This window comes from Oncorhynchus tshawytscha, unplaced genomic scaffold, assembly GCF_018296145.1.
Source record: "Oncorhynchus tshawytscha isolate Ot180627B unplaced genomic scaffold, Otsh_v2.0 Un_scaffold_1528_pilon_pilon, whole genome shotgun sequence".
Classification (NCBI taxonomy): Eukaryota; Metazoa; Chordata; class Actinopteri; order Salmoniformes; family Salmonidae; genus Oncorhynchus; species Oncorhynchus tshawytscha.
Window position 1 is genome coordinate 1,894,602 of NW_024609832.1, and position 17,919 is coordinate 1,912,520.

A 17,919-nucleotide genomic window follows, 5' to 3' on the forward strand; every position below is an offset into this window, starting at 1 on the left:
GAGGTTGGAGTCTGTTTGATTGAGTGTGTGGACAGGTGTCTTTTATACAGGTAACGAGTTCAAAAAGGGGCAGTTATTACATGTAATGAGTGGAAAACAGGAGTGATTCTTAAAGAAAAACTAACAGGTCTGTGAGAGCCGGAGTTCTTACTGGTTGGTAGGTGATCAAATACTTATGTGATGCAATAAAATGCAAATTAACTACTTAAAAATCATACAATGTGATTTTCTGGATTTTTGTTTTAGATTCCGTCTCTCACAGGTGAAGTGTACCTATGATAAAAATTACAGACCTCTACATGCTTTGTAAGTAGGAAAACCTGCAAAATCGTCAGTGGTTCAAACACTTGTTCTCCCCACTGTACATCTATTACATCGATAAACAGTCATCTTATTAATCATTACCTCTTATCATATCTTCATCATTCTGAACAGTCGTAACCTCATGCATCTGCAAAAACCCCAGCCGTACTCATGATTCAGTACTACACAAATTGTTTTCATTATTTATTTACTAGCTAACTAAATAATAACAGGAGAACATACACACTTAATACATGAGACAAAGATCCCTAGCGGAATTTTACAATATGGCTTTTACACAACGACATGGAGGGAGAGAGAAAAATACACTTATCGTCAAATGTGCAAAGTAGAAATAAAAATAATGGGGTGCAAAGGAGCAAAATAAATAAATAAAATAAATACAGTAGGGAAAGAGGTAGTTGTTTGGGCTAAATTATAGGTGGGCTATATACAGGTGCAGTAATCTGTGAGCTGCTCTGACAGCTGGTGCTTAAAGCTAGTGAGGGAGATAAGTGTTTCCAGTTTCAGAGAATTAGCTGGGTGGTGGTGGTCAAGACGTGTTTTATTGAATGGTCTCCATTCCACTATATAGGGAGAGATAGAGAGATTGGGGGAGGCGGTAAGGGGGAGATGCGTTTGGCTCAGTGTATGGGGCGATGGTGCCATACAAGAAGGGTGCATATAGGGAGAGAGAGAAAGATGCGAGGGAGGCGGTAAAGGAGAGATGGGTTTGGCTCAGTGTATGGGTTGATGGTGCCATACAAGAGGGGAACATATAAGGAGAGATGGAGAGGAAAGAAGCGGCCCAGCATTTGGCTTGTTGCCAGTGATGGAGGAAATGATTAATGGAGTGTGTCTGGGAAAGAGTCAGTTGGTCCGTGCAGTGTCTTATCTGATCCCCCTCCTCACACACACACACACACACACACACACACACACACACACACACACACACACACACACACACACACACACACACACACACACACAGATGGGCGTGTTGACACACCATCACTTTCACACCCAGCAGGCAGTCCTGAGCTGTGATGGCATGTGTGTCCCTTAAATTACCCCCAACCTGTACAACGCAATGTGGAACTATACTCCCCTGGTGTGGAGAGGAAGGTATTTCCTCAATTTCCACTGTTTAGACCTCTAGTCTGTTTGAGTGTTTTGACCTGCAGTTGCTAACAAGCTAATTCTGTGTGACAAAAAGTATTACAGTGGGTTGAAAACTAAAGTATTACAGTGGGTTGAAAACTAAAGTATTACAGTGGGTTGAAAACTAAAGTATTACAGTGGGTTGAAAACTAAAGTATTACAGTGGGTTGAAAACTAAATTGTTACAGTGGGTTGAAAACTAAATTATTACAGTGGGTTTAAAAATAAATTGTTACAGAGGGTTGAAAACTAAATTATTACAGTGGGTTGAAAACTAAATTATTACAGTGGGTTGAAAACTAAATTATTACAGTGGGTTGAAAACTACTAAATTATTACAGTGGGTTGAAAACTAAATTATTACAGTGGGTTGAAAACTAAATTATTACAGTGGGTTGAAAACTAAATTGGTACAGTGGGTTGAAAACTAAATTATTACAGTGGTACATGAGGACACCAGTCAGTCCATATTTTGTGTAAAACTCTATACAGTAAAGTTAGCATGCAGATCAGGACATAGCTTGGTATAGGTTCTGTGGGCAAAATTAGCAATTTTTTGTCCCTGATAGTGAGCAGAGGAATAAATCAATGTTGGTGGACCAATGCTCCCTTTCCACCACTTGAAGAAGACCAGGATGAGAGCGAGATGAAGAGGTGTGAACGTTGTGGCAGGAGGTCCAGTAGCAGTCAGTATTTTTGAAGGATTCTTCCTTCAGAGTGATCCCATCTGTGTTAGTCCCAGAACCCCAGGCCTAGCTATGGACCATATCTCCCAGGTGCCTCGTTGTCCCACAGCCTCGTCATACTCTGTTGAAGAGAAAAGGCCTTTATAACAAAGCCATAATAACATTTGCCATGGATGCAGTTGAGCAGAGGCGTTTTAAGGATTTCAACGTTTTTTGGGGGATTTAAAAAATGCATTTCATGCAATTCTACCTGCTTTACACGACAGAATACTGTTAGCGTCTTTTTTAATCCCACACAAATTGCCAACATGGGAAGCAACTTTGACACTGACAAATTGAATTCAAACAACAGCACAGGCCAATGAAGCGACACTTAGATTGTGCAATATTAGGAGGAAATATATATAGTAGTGTGTATATGTACAGTTGAAGTCAGAAGATTACATTCACTAAGGATGGAGTCATTAAAACATGTTTTTCAACCACTCCACAAATTTCTTGTTAACAAAACTATAGTTTTGGTAAGTCGGTTAGGACATCTACTTTGTGCATGACACAAGTAATTTTTCCAACAATTGTTTACAGACAGATTATTTCACTGTATCACAAGTCCGGTGGGTCAGAAGTTTACACTAAATTGACTGTGCCTTTAAACAGCATGGAAAATTCCAGAAAATGATGTCATGGCTTTAGAAGTTTCTGACATCAAGTCAATTGGAGGTGTACCTGTGGATGTATTTCAAGGCCTACCTTCAAACTCAGTGCCTCTTTGCTTGACATCATGGGAAAATCAAAAGAAATCAGCCAAAAATGGTAGACCTCCACAAGTCTGGTTCATCCTTGGGAGCAATTTCCAAATGCCTGAACGTACCACGTTCATCTGTACAAACAAGAGTACGCAAGTATAAACACCATGGGACCACACAGGAAGGAGACGCATTCTGTCTCCTAGAGATGAACGTACTTGGTTCAAAAAGTGCAAATCAATCCCAGAACAACAGCAAAGGACCTTATGAATATGGTGCAGGAAACAGGTACAAAAGTATATATATCCACAGTAAAACGAGTCCTATATCGACATAACCTGAAAGGCCGCTCAGCAAGGAGGAAGCCACTGCTCCAAAACCACCATTAAAAAGCCAGACTACAGTTTGCAACTGCACATGGGGACAAAGATCTGACTTTTTGGAGAAATATCCTCTGGTCTGATGAAACAAAAATAGAACTGTTTGGCCCTAATGACCATCGTTATGTTAGGAGGAAAAAGGGGGAGGCTTGCAAGCCAAAGAACACCATCCCAACCGTGAAGCACGGGGGTGGCAGCATCATGTTGTGTGGGTGCTTTGCTGCAGGAGGGGCTAGTGGGGTACAAAGTATATGTTATGGTGTGTGGTGCATTTTCCTGGCAAGGTTTAGGTCCACTAGTAGAATCTATGCGAAGGCGCATTGAAGCTGTTCTGGTAGCTTGTGGTGGCCTAACACCCTTTTAAGAAACTTTACTTTGGTGTTTCCTTTATTTTGCCAGTTACCTGTGTGCTTGTGATACAACTTAATCCACAGTTATTTGTTAGAAACTATTGAACCTCTGCGGCTAAATTATGCTCTCTGTTATATTTCTAACATTGAGAACAGGCTCCTGTAGTTGGATTTATTTTGCCTCTTGGGCCCCCTACAGCCTTGGGCCCCCTACACGCTGACTCACACAATAGACCAGTCATATTTGTTTAATTATGCAGTTTATTTTTAATTTTTAATTAATCAGTTACCTAATCAAGGCAGAGCCCCCAAGTTACCCATGTGGGCCCCCTACCTCCTCTCCTCTCCCCATCTGACGATTAGCAAATCAGCAGCAGGCTGTCTGCACTCATAGAGATCGGGCATGTGAGTCCTCTTGTGGTTGGCGGTTGCAGTAATAAAAATACAAAATATATACTACATATAATATATCCTGTATATATAATATATACTGTATATATTTCAATTTTTTGTTATTTATTTTATATATTTTTTTGCTGCCTGTTGGGCCCCTCATGGGCCTGGGCCAAGGAGCTTCAGCCCCAGTAAGCCCCTGCATTAAACAGGCCCTGGAGGGACCCCATTCATGAATATGGAGCCCTTTCATTGGTGGTGACCTCAAATAAATGCCATTATCGCCACAGACATCGAGGCAGGGCAGCCATTTTGTGACCCCAGGTGGATTTGAACTGAAAAGCAATACCTAACATTCTTACTGAAGCACAATATGGCAGCCAGAAGGGAGGTGTACTGCCACGGACCAGAGCTAGGCTAGCTTTCTAGTATAGAGGCTCGTGAGAGAGGGTCAATTCTTAACAAAATAGCGTTTATGGACTATAAGGTAACAACATAAATGATCTCTTCAAGAATCAAACTTAAATGTTCATCAAATAAAACTTGCAAACAGAGCTCCCTCAGTCCTCTCCTCTGTGGTGAGGGATACCAGTTGTTGATATATGTCGTGGCTGATTGAGTAGCCGGTCACACCCTTAACGAGCCCATTGAAGTCAGCTGTGCCTGTGTTCATTTTCAGTTCCAGGCTGACTACATGGCTTGTGGTGCTGGTGAGGGTGTGGACTTTTAGTGGCTGCCCCTCACTGCGCCACACACACGAAGGCACCTTTCAAGTTCCCTTGAAGCAGATCCCAGAGCTATCTATGAATTCAGTGCTGAGCGCTAATCTGAGTTAATAGATTGCCCTTTGCGGTATGATCTCTTTCAGTTTAATGCTGCTGAATCCTTCCACTCAGGTTCACTTGGGGGACATTCTAAATGAATTCTGGATTGTGAGGCGAATTGTGAATATATGTTGAAGGTCAACTGCACAGACAACTTCTTTAAAAGAGACTTTCTAGTAGATGCACATTGCGTAACGTCAATTGATCACACTCAAATGCATGCTAATGTTGTTTACGTCCCGAAAAGCCATTCTGCCAACCTCTCGCTGCAATTTGGCTGAAAATAACCATAATGAAGAATGCAAATAGGGTTTAGTTCCAAATTAGTGCACTACCCATAGGGCTCTGGTAAAAAAGTAGGGCGCTATAAAGGGAATATGGTGCCATTTGGAATGAGTTTTAGCTTGTGCTGCATCATGATTTATTCATTGCAGAGAATTGGAGTAATGCAACGTTTACTGCAATGTTTTGTACTCTAGATGTAATCTAACAGGCATTTGTACTTGTACTACCGCAGGCTAACTCCCTTGTGTTAGGCTAAATGCTTTTTAAGAAAGAAATAGAGCACAATAAGATGTGAAAGAGAAGATAAACTTAGGCTACATTTACAAACAAAACACCTCAACAGCATTCAAACCAATTCAACCCCAAAGAATTTCCATTAATTATAATCCATATAATAATTCACATTTCCTGTTGCTGCAGGATTATTTTCCTACTGTAGCAGACTGGCTCAAATGAAGAGCCTACATCTGTACATAATGCATTTGATACAGTCAATCAAAGATGCTGTCAAACAAAATGATGCGTAATAATAAGCTGTGACCTTGAAGGACACAGTCTGGAGGGTACTTCATTCACAACAGGAATACAAGACTGCTAATATTCATGCAGCTGTACACTTTCTCTACTAGCCACTCATACTCACTTACCATATCTCCCTCAGTCATCTTCCTTTATGAGGACCACAATGGGAATGGTGGCATCAGAAATGGCACTCCAATTCCTATATGTAGTTGCACTGCTTTTATTTGTTGACACTTAGGGAAGTAGTGCAGTAGGGAACAGTTTGCATTTGGGATGCAAACTATGCCTAGAGTGAATCAATCAAAGGTATTTATAAAGCCCTTTTCATATCAACAGAAACCCAGCCTATAACCCCAAAGAGCAAGCAATGCAGATGAGAAAGCACAGGAACCTAGGAAGAAATGTAGAGAGGAACCAGGCTCTGAGGGGTGGCCAGTCCTCTTCTGACTGTGCCGGGTGGAGATTATAAGAGTACATGGCCATTAAGGCCAGATCGTTTTTCAAGGTGTTCAAACGTTCATAGATGACCAGCAGGGTCAAATCATAATCACGGTGGTTGTAGAGGGTGCACAAGGAGTGAATGTCAGCCCAGCATTCAGAGGTTGAAACAGCAGGTGCGGTAGAGAGAGAGAGATTACACAGATCCACAAAAAATTCAAAAACAAACCCAATTTTGATTAACTCTGTTGGGTGAAATACCACAGTGTTACATCACAGCAGCAAGATTTGTGACCTGTTGCCATAAGAAAAGGGCAACCAGTGAAGAACCAAACACCATTGTAAATACCACCCATATTTATGTTTATTTATTTTCCCTTTTGTACTTTAACTATTTGCACATAATATGACATTTGTGAGTGTAAAGTTTACTGTTAATTTTTTATAATTTATTTCACTTTCGTTTATTATCTACTTCACTTGCTTTGGAAATGTTAACATATGTTTCCCGTATGGTGGGTGGGGACACACCTAGTGAATAGATGAGTCTTCAGTAAAGATGTTTTGGTTCTAGTCAATATTTTAGCAGCCGTATTTAGCACTAACTGAAGTTTATTTAGTGCTTTATCCAGGTAGCCGGAGAGTGCCTTCAGATAGTTTTAATACCCATTGACATATTTTTTGTCCATCCATCTACACACAATACCTCGTAATGACAAAGTGAAAACATGTTTTTAGAAATGTTGGTACATTAATTGAAAATTCTATACATAAATATCACATTTACATAAGTATTCACACCCCTGAGTCAGTACATGCTAGAATCACCATTTGCAGCGAAAATAGTTGTGTCTTTCTGGGTAAGTCTTTAAGAGATTTCCAAACCTAGATTGCGCAACATTTGCCTATTTTTTTTTTTTTTTTATTCTTCAAGCTTTGTCAAATTCGATGTTGATCATTGCCCCGCAACCGTTTTCAAGTCTTGCCATAGATTTTCAAGTAGATTTAAGTCAAAACTGTAACTCGGCCACATAGGAACATTCACTGACTTCTTGGTAAGAAACTCCAGTGTAGATTTGGCCTTGTGTTTTAGGTTATTGTCTTGCTGAAAGGGAAAGTATTCCTGTAGGATTTTGCCTGTGCTGAGCTCCATTCTGTTTCTTTTTTATCTTGAAAAACTCCCCAGTCCTTAAAGGTTACAAGCATACCCAAAACATGATGCAGCCACCACTGTGCTTGAAATATGGAGCGTGGTACTCAGTAATGAGTTGTATTGGATTTGCCCCAAACATAACTATTTGTATTCAGGACAAAAAGTGAATTGCTTTCCCACATTTTTGCACTATTACTTTAGTGCCTTGTTGGAAACAGAATGCATGCTTTGTAATATTTTTGTGCTGTACAGGCTTCCTTCTTTTCACTCTGTCAATTAGGTTAGTATTGTGGAGTAACTACAATGTTGTTGATCGACTGTTTTAAAGTCATCATTCGTCATTATGTGACTTGTTAAGACACCTATCCCCTAAAATCAAACTTTTACTCCTGAACTTATTTAGGTTTGCCATAACAAAGGGGTTGAGTACTTATTGACTCAAGATATTTCAGCTTTTCATTTTTGATTACGTTGTAAAACGCTCTAAAAGCATCATTCCACTTTGACATTATGAGGTATTGTGTGTAGGCCAGTGACCAAAAATCTAAATGTAATCCATTTTAAATTCAGGCTGTAACACAACAAGATGTGGAAAGAGTAAATGGGTGTGAATACTTTTGCAAGCCACTGTAATTGTGACATCCTTGATGATGTAATTCATGTATATATTCTTTCCAATCCATGTTATGTAAAAAAATGAAAATTGATTCAAATCATTCTCCTTTGCAGGTACAACTGGAAGACAACGGAGTGGACCGAGTGCAGGGTGGATATGTTGCTAAGCCAACAGGACCGTCGTCGTGGTAACCTAACTGGGCTGTGCGGGGGCGGAGTTCAGAACCATGAGGTGTACTGTGTCCAGGCAAACAGCGCCGACCCTGCCTCAAGCTCTCTCAATAGCAAAGAAGGTAACCTGACCAGCATGCAACTGTCCTTTATCCCCAATGTGTAATCTTTCTCCCATTCTGATAACTCATGCCCTTCTCCCATACTAGGTCATCTCTCTCACCAGTTGTGTGTCAATAGAAAGCCCATATCCATTGCGTCCCCTTTTTTCCCTCCCATACTGATGCCTTGTCCCATTGTACAGATCTCTTCCACCTCGTGCACTGGAGACTGAGCACTTTTGCTAAGGCCGCACTCATGCCCTTACGCAATAGTAAGAAATTCAATGGGATTCCCTTGCCAGCCAAAATTCATGCACTAACGGTGCAGAAGCGTAGAATAGGAATATGTTTCCCCATCCGGGGATCTTTGGAGATCCTAAAAGCCTTGCACTACTCAAAATTGGTGCATCCCTTCTGAAAACAATTCTCAAAAAACAATGGTACCCCATGTGAGAACAGTTCCTGACAGGGGTGATAGTAGATATCATTGGATGCATCCCAAGTGGCACCATATTCCCAATATAGTCCACTAATTTTTACCAGGGCCCATAGTGTAGGGAACATAGTGCCATTTGGTAGGTAACCATTGCCTGTCTGACAAACACCCAATGTCAATATGACAAGGCAGCATATCTATACAGTCAACAGAAGCAGTAATAACTCTCTCTGTCCCCAGATAATGTAGTAACTGTGTTCCCAGATAATGTATTAAAACTGTTCCCACTCCCTTGGTAATGTTACACACATGAATGCACAAACGCAAACACACACACACGCATGCACACACCCACCCCCAGGCTATCAGACTGTTGAACAGCCGTCACTAGCCGGCTACTTGTCCTCACCTTTTTTTTGCACACATACTCCCACACACACAAACTTCAAACACACACCTCATACACACACACACATACCTCATACACACACACACACACACACACACACACACACACACACACACACACACACACACACACACACACACACACACACACACACACACACACACACACACACACACACACACACACACACACACACACACACGCACGCCTCATACATACACACACACCTCACACACACACACACACACCTCTTACATACACAGACTACTGCACTCACATAAACACTCACACCCAAGCATACCCCCATACTCACAAACACATGCACATACACATACACACGCTGTCCCATGTATATAGAGACCTTAAATACTGGACACTTCCTGTTTCTTTCATACTGTTTTTCACACTGTGTATTCATATAGTGTATTCTCCAAATAGCTCATTATAATAGCTCTACTACTGTACATTGCATTTTAGTGACACTGTTTATACCCTCTGCATATTTATATGCCTGATTCTCAACATAGCTCACTGTAATATAGCTACTGCTGTACATATCATTCCTAGTATATCCTTTCGGTGTATATACACATAGATTGCATTTGGATTCCAACAACAACATTGACGAATACGCTGATTCGGTGAGCGAGTTCATTAGAAAGTGCATTGAAGATGTCGTACCCATAGCAACGATTAAAACATTCCCTAACCAGAAACCGTGGATTGATGGTAGCATTTGGTGAAACTGAAACCGCGAACCACTGCTTTTAACCAGGGCAAGGTGACCGGAAACATGACCGAATACAAACAGTGTAGCTATTCCCTCCACAAGGCAATCAAACAAGCTAAGCGTCAGTATAGAGACAAAGTAGAGTCACAATTCAACGGCTCAGACACAAGAGGTATGTGGCAGGGTCTACAGTCAATCACGGATTACAAAAAGAAAACCAGCCCCATCGCAGGCCAGGATGTCTTGCTCCCAGACAGACTAAATAACTTTTTTGCCCGCTTTGAGGACAGTACAGTGCCACTGACACGGCCCGCAACCAAAACCTGCAGACGCTCCTTCACTGCAGCCGATGTGAGTAAAACATTAAAACGTGTTAACCCTCGCAAGGCTGCAGGCCCAGACAGCATCCCCAGCCGCATACTCAGAGCATGCGCAGACCAGCTGGCTGGTGTGTTTACGGACATATTCAATCAATCCTTATCCCAGTCTGCTGTTCCCACATGCTTCAAGAGGGCCAACATTGTTCCTGTTCCTAAGAAAGCTAAGGTAACTGAGCTAAACGACTACCGCCCCGTAGCACTCACTTCCGTCATCATTAAGTGCTTTGAGAGACTAGTCAAGGACCATATCACCTCCACCTTATCTGACACCCTAGACCCACTCCAATTTGCTTACCACCCAAATACGTCCACAGACGACGCAATCGCAACTACACTGCACATTGCCCTAACCCATCTGGACAAGAGGAATACCTATGTGAGAATGCTGTTCATCGACTACAGCTCAGCATTTAACACCATAGTACCCTCCAAACTCGTCATCAAGCTCGAGACCCTGGGACTCGACCCCGCCCTGCGCAACTGGGTACTGGACTTCCTGACGGGCCGCCCCCAGGTGGTGAGGGTAGGTAACAACATCTCCACCCCGCTGATCCTCAATACTGGGGCCCCAAAAGGGTGCATTCTGAGCTCTCTCCTGTACTCCCTGTTCACCCACGACTGTGTGGCCATGCACACCTCCAACTCAATCATCAAGTTTGCGGACGACACTACAGTGGTAGGCTTGATTACCAACAACGACGAGACGGCCTACAGGGAGGAGGTGAGGGCCCTCGGAGTGTGGTGTCAGGAAAATAACCTCACACTCAACGTCAACAAAACAAAGGAGATGATCGTGGACTTCAGGAAACAGCAGAGGGAGCACCCCAATCTCAGGAGGCTGAAGAAATTCGGCTTGTCACCAAAAGCACTCACAAACTTCTATAGATGCACAATCAAGAGCATCCTGTCGGGCTGTGTCACCGCCTGGTACGGCAACTGCTCCGCCCACAACCGTAAGGCTCTCCAGAGGGTAGTGAGGTCTGCACAACGCATCACCGGGGGCAAACTACCTGCCCTCCAGGACACCCACACCACCCGATGTCACAGGAAGGCCATAAAGATCATCAAGGACAACAACCACCCGAGCCACTGCCTGTTCACCCTGCTATCATCCAGAAGGCGAGGTCAGTACAGGTGCATCAAAGCAGGGACCGAGAGACTGAAAAACAGCTTATTTGTGTACTTGTTTGACATTTACTGCACTGTTAGGAGCAATTAACACAAGCATTTTGGTGCATCCGCTATAACATCTGCTAAACTGTGTACGCGACCAATACACTTTGATTTGATTTTAAACATCATAACTGTGGTAGAAGTACATGGTTTGATACGGCCCATGTTTTGTCATAGTTTGTCAACCTCGCTCTATATCATCTCTGTAGACTGGACAGGTTGACAGGGAACTTTAGCTGGGAAGTTTTTTTGGTATTTTTACCCCCTTTTTCTCTCCAATTTCATGATATCCAATTACGGTCCAATTACGATCTTGTCTCATCACTGCAACTACCCAACGTGCTCGGGAGAGACGAAGGTTGAGTCATGCGTCCTCCGAAACATGACCCGCCAAACCGCACTTCTTAAAATCCGCATGCTTAACCCGGAAGCCAGCTGCACCAATGTGTCGGAGGAAACACTGTTCAACTGACGAACGAAGTCAGCCTGCAGGCGCCCAGGCCCACCACAAGGAGTCGCTAGACCACTGCACCACTCGGGAGACCCTCGAGCACTCAGTTCTGATTCGACTTGTGCACGCACCCAAAATCATCTCATCTTTTCCGGCTCTGCACAGGGAGGTAGAGAGAGGGGAGGAAGGAACTGAGGCAGGGAGGAGAAAGATGCACGGACGTAGAGAAGAGAGAGAGAGAGAAAGAGAGAAAGTGCTCGAGAGAGAGAGAGAGAGAGAGAGAGAGAGAGAGAGAGAGAGAGAGAGAGAGAGAGAGAGAGAGTAAAAAGTGATAGTGAAAATGAGAGAGAGAGAGAGAGAGCAGTGGTGTGACATGAAATATGAGTATGGGGCACTACTTAGTCAGTGTATAAGGAAGGGATGTTGGCTGGTAGCGAGCCCATGTTTATCCAGCACTTCCACGCTAACTCCCAGACTGTCCATCTGGTCAGGGGGCTCAACTGGCCACCGCTCACAGAAATTATTCAAATGATTCCAGCTGCTCTCAGACAGCCAGACAGAGGAGGCCCTTTGCTGTACTGTTGAGGCTGTGATTGTAGTGGTATAAAGAGAAGGAAAATCATCAGACGTCTAAACTGCAACTTGATAGATCTTTCAAATCTTGTGAGCGTCCTGTATTTCGAAGTGACAGGGTTATCTAGGTGACACAATTGATGGTGACAGTTGCAGAGAGAGAGAAAGGGAGTGAGAGAAGGATGGATAGAGAGGTAGAGTGAGAGGTAGGAAAGCACAGCAGCTGCCGTTACACATATTTTCCATTTAATCCTTTCCTGTCAGCGCTATGGCACAATTACAACTTTCCCATCCACTTTTGGAATTCACTTTCTCATTCTACACTCTCTTCTCTCAATTTCCTTCTCAATCATCTATCCTGTCTTCAAAACTAAACATTACATACCTGGTACCAAACATGAAATACACAGTTCTGGGATCAACACAGAATTTGTCTAATCTCAGGCAATATAGTTTATACAGTGCCTTGCGAAAGTATTCGGCCCCCTTGAACTTTGCGACCTTTTGCCACATTTCCGGCTTCAAACATAAAGATATAAAACTGTATTTTTTTGTGAAGAATCAACAACAAGTGGGACACAATCATGAAGTGGAACGACATTTATTGGATATTCCAAACTTTTTTAACAAATCAAAAACTGAAAAATTGGGCGTGCAAAATTATTCAGCCCCCTTAAGTTAATACTTTGTAGCGCCACCTTTTGCTGCGATTACAGCTGTAAGTCGCTTGGGGTATGTCTCTATCAGTTTTGCACATCGAGAGACTGAACTTTTTTCCCATTCCTCCTTCCTCCTTCCCATTCTTCCAGAATGGTCCTGTATTTGGCTCCATCCATCTTCCCATCAATTTTAACCATCTTCCCTGTCCCTGCTGAAGAAAAGCAGGCCCAAACCATGATGCTGCCACCACCATGTTTGACAGTGGGGATGGTGTGTTCAGGGTGATGAGCTGTGTTGCTTTTACGCCAAACATAACGTTTTGCATTGTTGCCAAAAAGTTCCATTTTGGTTTCATCTGACCAGAGCACCTTCTTCCACATGTTTGGTGTGTCTCCCAGGTGGCTTGTGGCAAACTTTAAACAACACTTTTTATGGATATCTTTAAGAAATGGCTTTCTTCTTGCCACTCTTCCATAAAGGCCAGATTTGTGCAATATACGACTGATTGTTGTCCTATGGACAGAGTCTCCCACCTCAGCTGTAGATCTCTGCAGTTCATCCAGAGTGATCATGGGCCTCTTGGCTGCATCTCTGATCAGTCTTCTCCTTGTATGAGCTGAAAGTTTAGAGGGACGGCCAGGTCTTGGTAGATTTGCAGTGGTCTGATACTCCTTCCATTTCAATATTATCGCTTGCACAGTGCTCCTTGGGATGTTTAAAGCTTGGGAAATCTTTTTGTATCCAAATCCGGCTTTAAACTTCTTCACAACAGTATCTCGGACCTGCCTGGTGTGTTCCTTGTTCTTCATGATGCTCTCTGCGCTTTTAACGGACCTCTGAGACTATCACAGTGCAGGTGCATTTATACGGAGACTTGATTACACACAGGTGGATTGTATTTATCATCATTAGTCATTTAGGTCAACATTGGATCATTCAGAGATCCTCACTGAACTTCTGGAGAGAGTTTGCTGCACTGAAAGTAAAGGGGCTGAATAATTTTGCACGCCCAATTTTTTAGTTTTTGATTTGTTAAAAAAGTTTGAAATATCCAATAAATGTCGTTCCACTTCATGATTGTGTCCTACTTGTTGTTGATTCTTCACAAAAAAATACAGTTTTATATCTTTATGTTTGAAGCCTGAAATGTGGCAAAAGGTCGCAAAGTTCAAGGGGGCCGAATACTTTCGCAAGGCACTGTATATTGCCTGAGTTTATGAAGCATTGTTCACAAATCTCCATCTCAGCTGTAACAGAGCAAAATCTTCACATCTTGCGTGGGTGTGTGTGTGTGTGTGTGTGTGTGTGTGTGTGTGTGTGTGTGTGTGTGTGTGCGTGTGCGTGCGCGTGCGTGCGTGTGTGCGTGTGTGTGTGTGCGTGTGCGTGTGTGTGCGTGTGTGTGTGCGTGCGTGCGTGTGCGTGTGTGTGTGTGTGCGTGTGTGTGTGCGTGCGTGTGTGCGTGTGTGTGTGTGTGCGTGCGTGTGTGTGTGCGTGTGTGTGTGCGTGCGTGTGTGCGTGTGTGTGTGTGTGCGTGTGTGTGTGTGTGTGTGTGCGTGTGTGTGCGTGTGTGTGTGCGTGTGTGCGTGTGTGTGTGCGTGCGTGTGTGTGTGTGTGTGCGTGTGTGTGCGTGCGTGTGTGTGTGTGTGTGTGCGTGTGCGTGTGTGTGTGTGTGTGCGTGTGTGTGTGCGTGTGTGTGTGCGTGCGCGGAACAGTGGTGTCTCTGAACTCCCTACCGCCTCTCTGCTAGATTAGTCATATAAGCTTGTTGTGTTTGTACGCATTCTCAGTGGCATTTACATAGGAAAGAAGCTCTATTTGGATACAAAACTCCCCGTTTCAATTATTCTGGGTATTACAGCTGGCTTCAACAAACGCATGTTATGAATGCCAAAATGCTGCTGAAATGAAGTGGGCATAAGAAGCATTGATTATCTAAGCCAACGCACGCACACATGTACGCACTCTCTCACACACACACGCACACATATACATATACACACACACGCACACAGACTAATATTTCTGCCAATGTAATAATATCACAGCTCATGTTTGGCTAAACAGGACAGATTTAGATACGTATTCCGTGGGGGTTCTGATATGGACAACATGGAAAAGCAGCAGGGAGGAAAGGAGAAAGGCAGGGAAGGAGAGTGCAGGGAGCCAGTGAATCTGATGCTACTGTTCAGTTCTATCCAGCTCTGTTCTGTTTGGTTGTAATCAATATGGATCCTTATTAGAAGGCCCATAGAGACATTCTGTAGCTAGAGGTAGAACGGCTGGCTGTGTGATGCCATCCGGAAGTACAGTTATAGATACTGATGGCATGGGTTGACAGAGAGTGGAGGAGAGGGGCGAGCCGCAGGTGTCTGGCTGGGCTTGGAGGACTTAGTTTGGCCCCAGGAACCCCTCTGTGGTGTGGTGTGTAAGGCAGGGTAGAGACTAGACGAGACCATCTGGCAGGAGACAGAGCGAGAGACGCATGTGGCACCACAAACCAAGGTCACCCAGCACGGAGTCGTTCATTAATCAGCCCTTTGCTATTATGGAGGATGACAAAATACAGTAGCTACTTCAGTCCACACACACACACACACACACACACACACACACACACACACACACACACACACACACACACACACACACACACACACACACACACACACACACATACACACACACACAGACACACTACACACACAATGACACACACACAGTAGATACTTTATATTGACTAGGAGGGTGGGGCAGAAAGGGCCATTGTCTACTAAAATAGCCATGCAGCCTGGAGGAGACGTGACCACTTGTAAAATGTCTTTGATGAAAATGGACCGGCAGACCGTGCAATTATATTATGTGGTGTGACGAGTAAACATGTGGCGTCCTTATCATTTCCAGTCAGTATTGTTACTGCCAGACACACACACACACACACACACCCACACAGGTGTGACACACACACAGGTAATATGAATGGCTGTGTTTTAAAACAGTTGGCCAGTGGCATAGGTAAGCCTTCTAAAGTGGCGTAGGTAAGCCTTCTAAAGTGGCATAGGTAAGCCTTCTAAAGTGGCGTAGGTAAGCCTTCTAAAGTGGCATAGGTAAGCCTTCTAAAGTGGCGTAGGTAAGCCTTCTAAAGTGGCGTAGGTAAGCCTTCTAAAGTGGCATAGGTAAGCCTTCTAAAGTGGCATAGTGTAAAGCCTTCTAAAGTGGCGTAGGTAAGCCTTCTAAAAAGTGGTGTAGGTAAGCCTTCTAAAGTGGCATAGGTAAGCCTTCTAAAGTGGCGTAGGTAAGCCTTCTAAAGTGGCATAGGTAAGCCTTCTAAAGTGGCTAAAGTGGTAGGTAAGCCTTCTAAAGTGGCGTAGGTAAGCCTTCTAAAGTGGCATAGGGTAAGCCTTCTAAAGTGGTGTAGGTAAGCCTTCTAAAGTGGCGTAGGTAAGCCTTCTAAAGTGGCATAGGTAAGCCTTCTAAAGTGGCGTAGGTAAGCCTTCTAAAAGTGGCGTAGGTAAGCCTTCTAAAGTGGCGTAGGTAAGCCTTCTAAAGTGGCATAGGTAAGCCTTCTAAAGTGGCGTAGGTAAGCCTTCTAAAGTGGCATAGGTAAGCCTTCTAAAGTGGCGTAGGTAAGCCTTCTAAAGTGGCGTAGGTAAGCCTCCATTCAAAACACTTTAAAGCACGTGTCAAACTCATTCCACGGAGGGCCAAGTGTGTGTGTGTGTGTGTGTGCGTGCGCGTGCGTGTGCGTGTGTGTGTGCGTGTGTGTCATTGAGCAGCACCGGGCTGAGCCTGATATGCCCTCACCAACTTTAAACATCTGCTATCTGAGCAGCTAACCGATCGCTGCAGCTGTACATAGTCCATTGGTAAATAGCCCACCCAATTTACCTACCTCATCCCCATACTGTTTTTATTTATTTACTTTTCTGCTCTTTTGCACACCAGTATCTCTACCTGCACATGACCATCTGATCATTTATCACTCCAGTGTTAATCTGCTAAATTGTAATTATTCACCTACCTCCTCATGCCTTTTGCACACAATGTATATAGACTCTTTTTTACATAAAAAAATTATAATTCTACTGTGTTATTGACTTGTTTATTGTTTACTCCATGTGTAACTCTGTGTTGCTGACTGTTCACACTGCTATGCTTTATCTTGGCCAGGTCGCAGTTGTAAATGAGAACTTGTTCTCAACTAGCCTACCTGGTTAAATAAAGGTGAAAAAAAAACTAGACTGGATTTAGAAGGATGGCGAACAAATGAAAGGCCATACTGTTTGCTAAATGTTGTCTTGGATTTGAGATGGCGTGAGGGTAGGAATATTCATGACTATGAACATCCCTGTGGGGTTCTAGTTGGTGTGAGTTTTATTCATGACTGGTGGAACGATTCAGGATTCATTTTCATCTATTAGCCTGAAGTTTTAACCCACTACCCAGATGGAGAGGGCCAGGATAAAGTAGGTAGTTCCACAGTGACAGTAATGATACAGCTCAGTATGTCCACTATATTACATGTAAATATAAATGGATAATCTCTAAGGTCATATCACTGTACTACTTAGATTTCTAACATCGTGTTATTGTATGTTTTCATACTTGTAACCAGTGACCTATGCCTGGGCCTGCCCTCAACATTACCTAGTTACGACACATCCCCTGCCCTGTTCTGACACCATGTCTCTGTGGATCTCTCTGTGTTTCTAGCCTCCAGGCCCGTTGATGGTGACCTGTGCCTCAGCCCGCCCCCCAACACCACCCAGCCGTGTCACATCCCCTGTCCTGTGGAGTGTGACGTGTCCTCCTGGGGTGCCTGGGGACCCTGCACCTTTGAAAACTGCCTGGACACAGCTGCCAAGAAAGGTGGGTGGAACACTGCTGTAATTGTGGTTATGCCTAGGCTATAGCTTTGTGGGCTAACACAAGTCTTGACTTCGATACCCATTCAGTCAAATAGACGGCCGTCTTGAATG

General features: G+C 43.6%; 1 protein-coding gene across 1 annotated transcript in view; it reads left to right on the plus strand.

Annotated features, from left to right (window-relative positions):
• Window positions 1-17,919, plus strand: part of LOC112229308 (thrombospondin type-1 domain-containing protein 7A-like) — a 190,064-nt gene that overhangs the window by 76,299 nt on the left and 95,846 nt on the right. Inside the window, exons 4-5 of the mRNA XM_042319532.1 lie at window positions 7,974-8,152; window positions 17,654-17,809. Of these exons, the coding sequence (XP_042175466.1) occupies window positions 7,974-8,152; window positions 17,654-17,809 (335 nt within the window). The remainder of the gene's footprint in view (window positions 1-7,973; window positions 8,153-17,653; window positions 17,810-17,919) is intronic.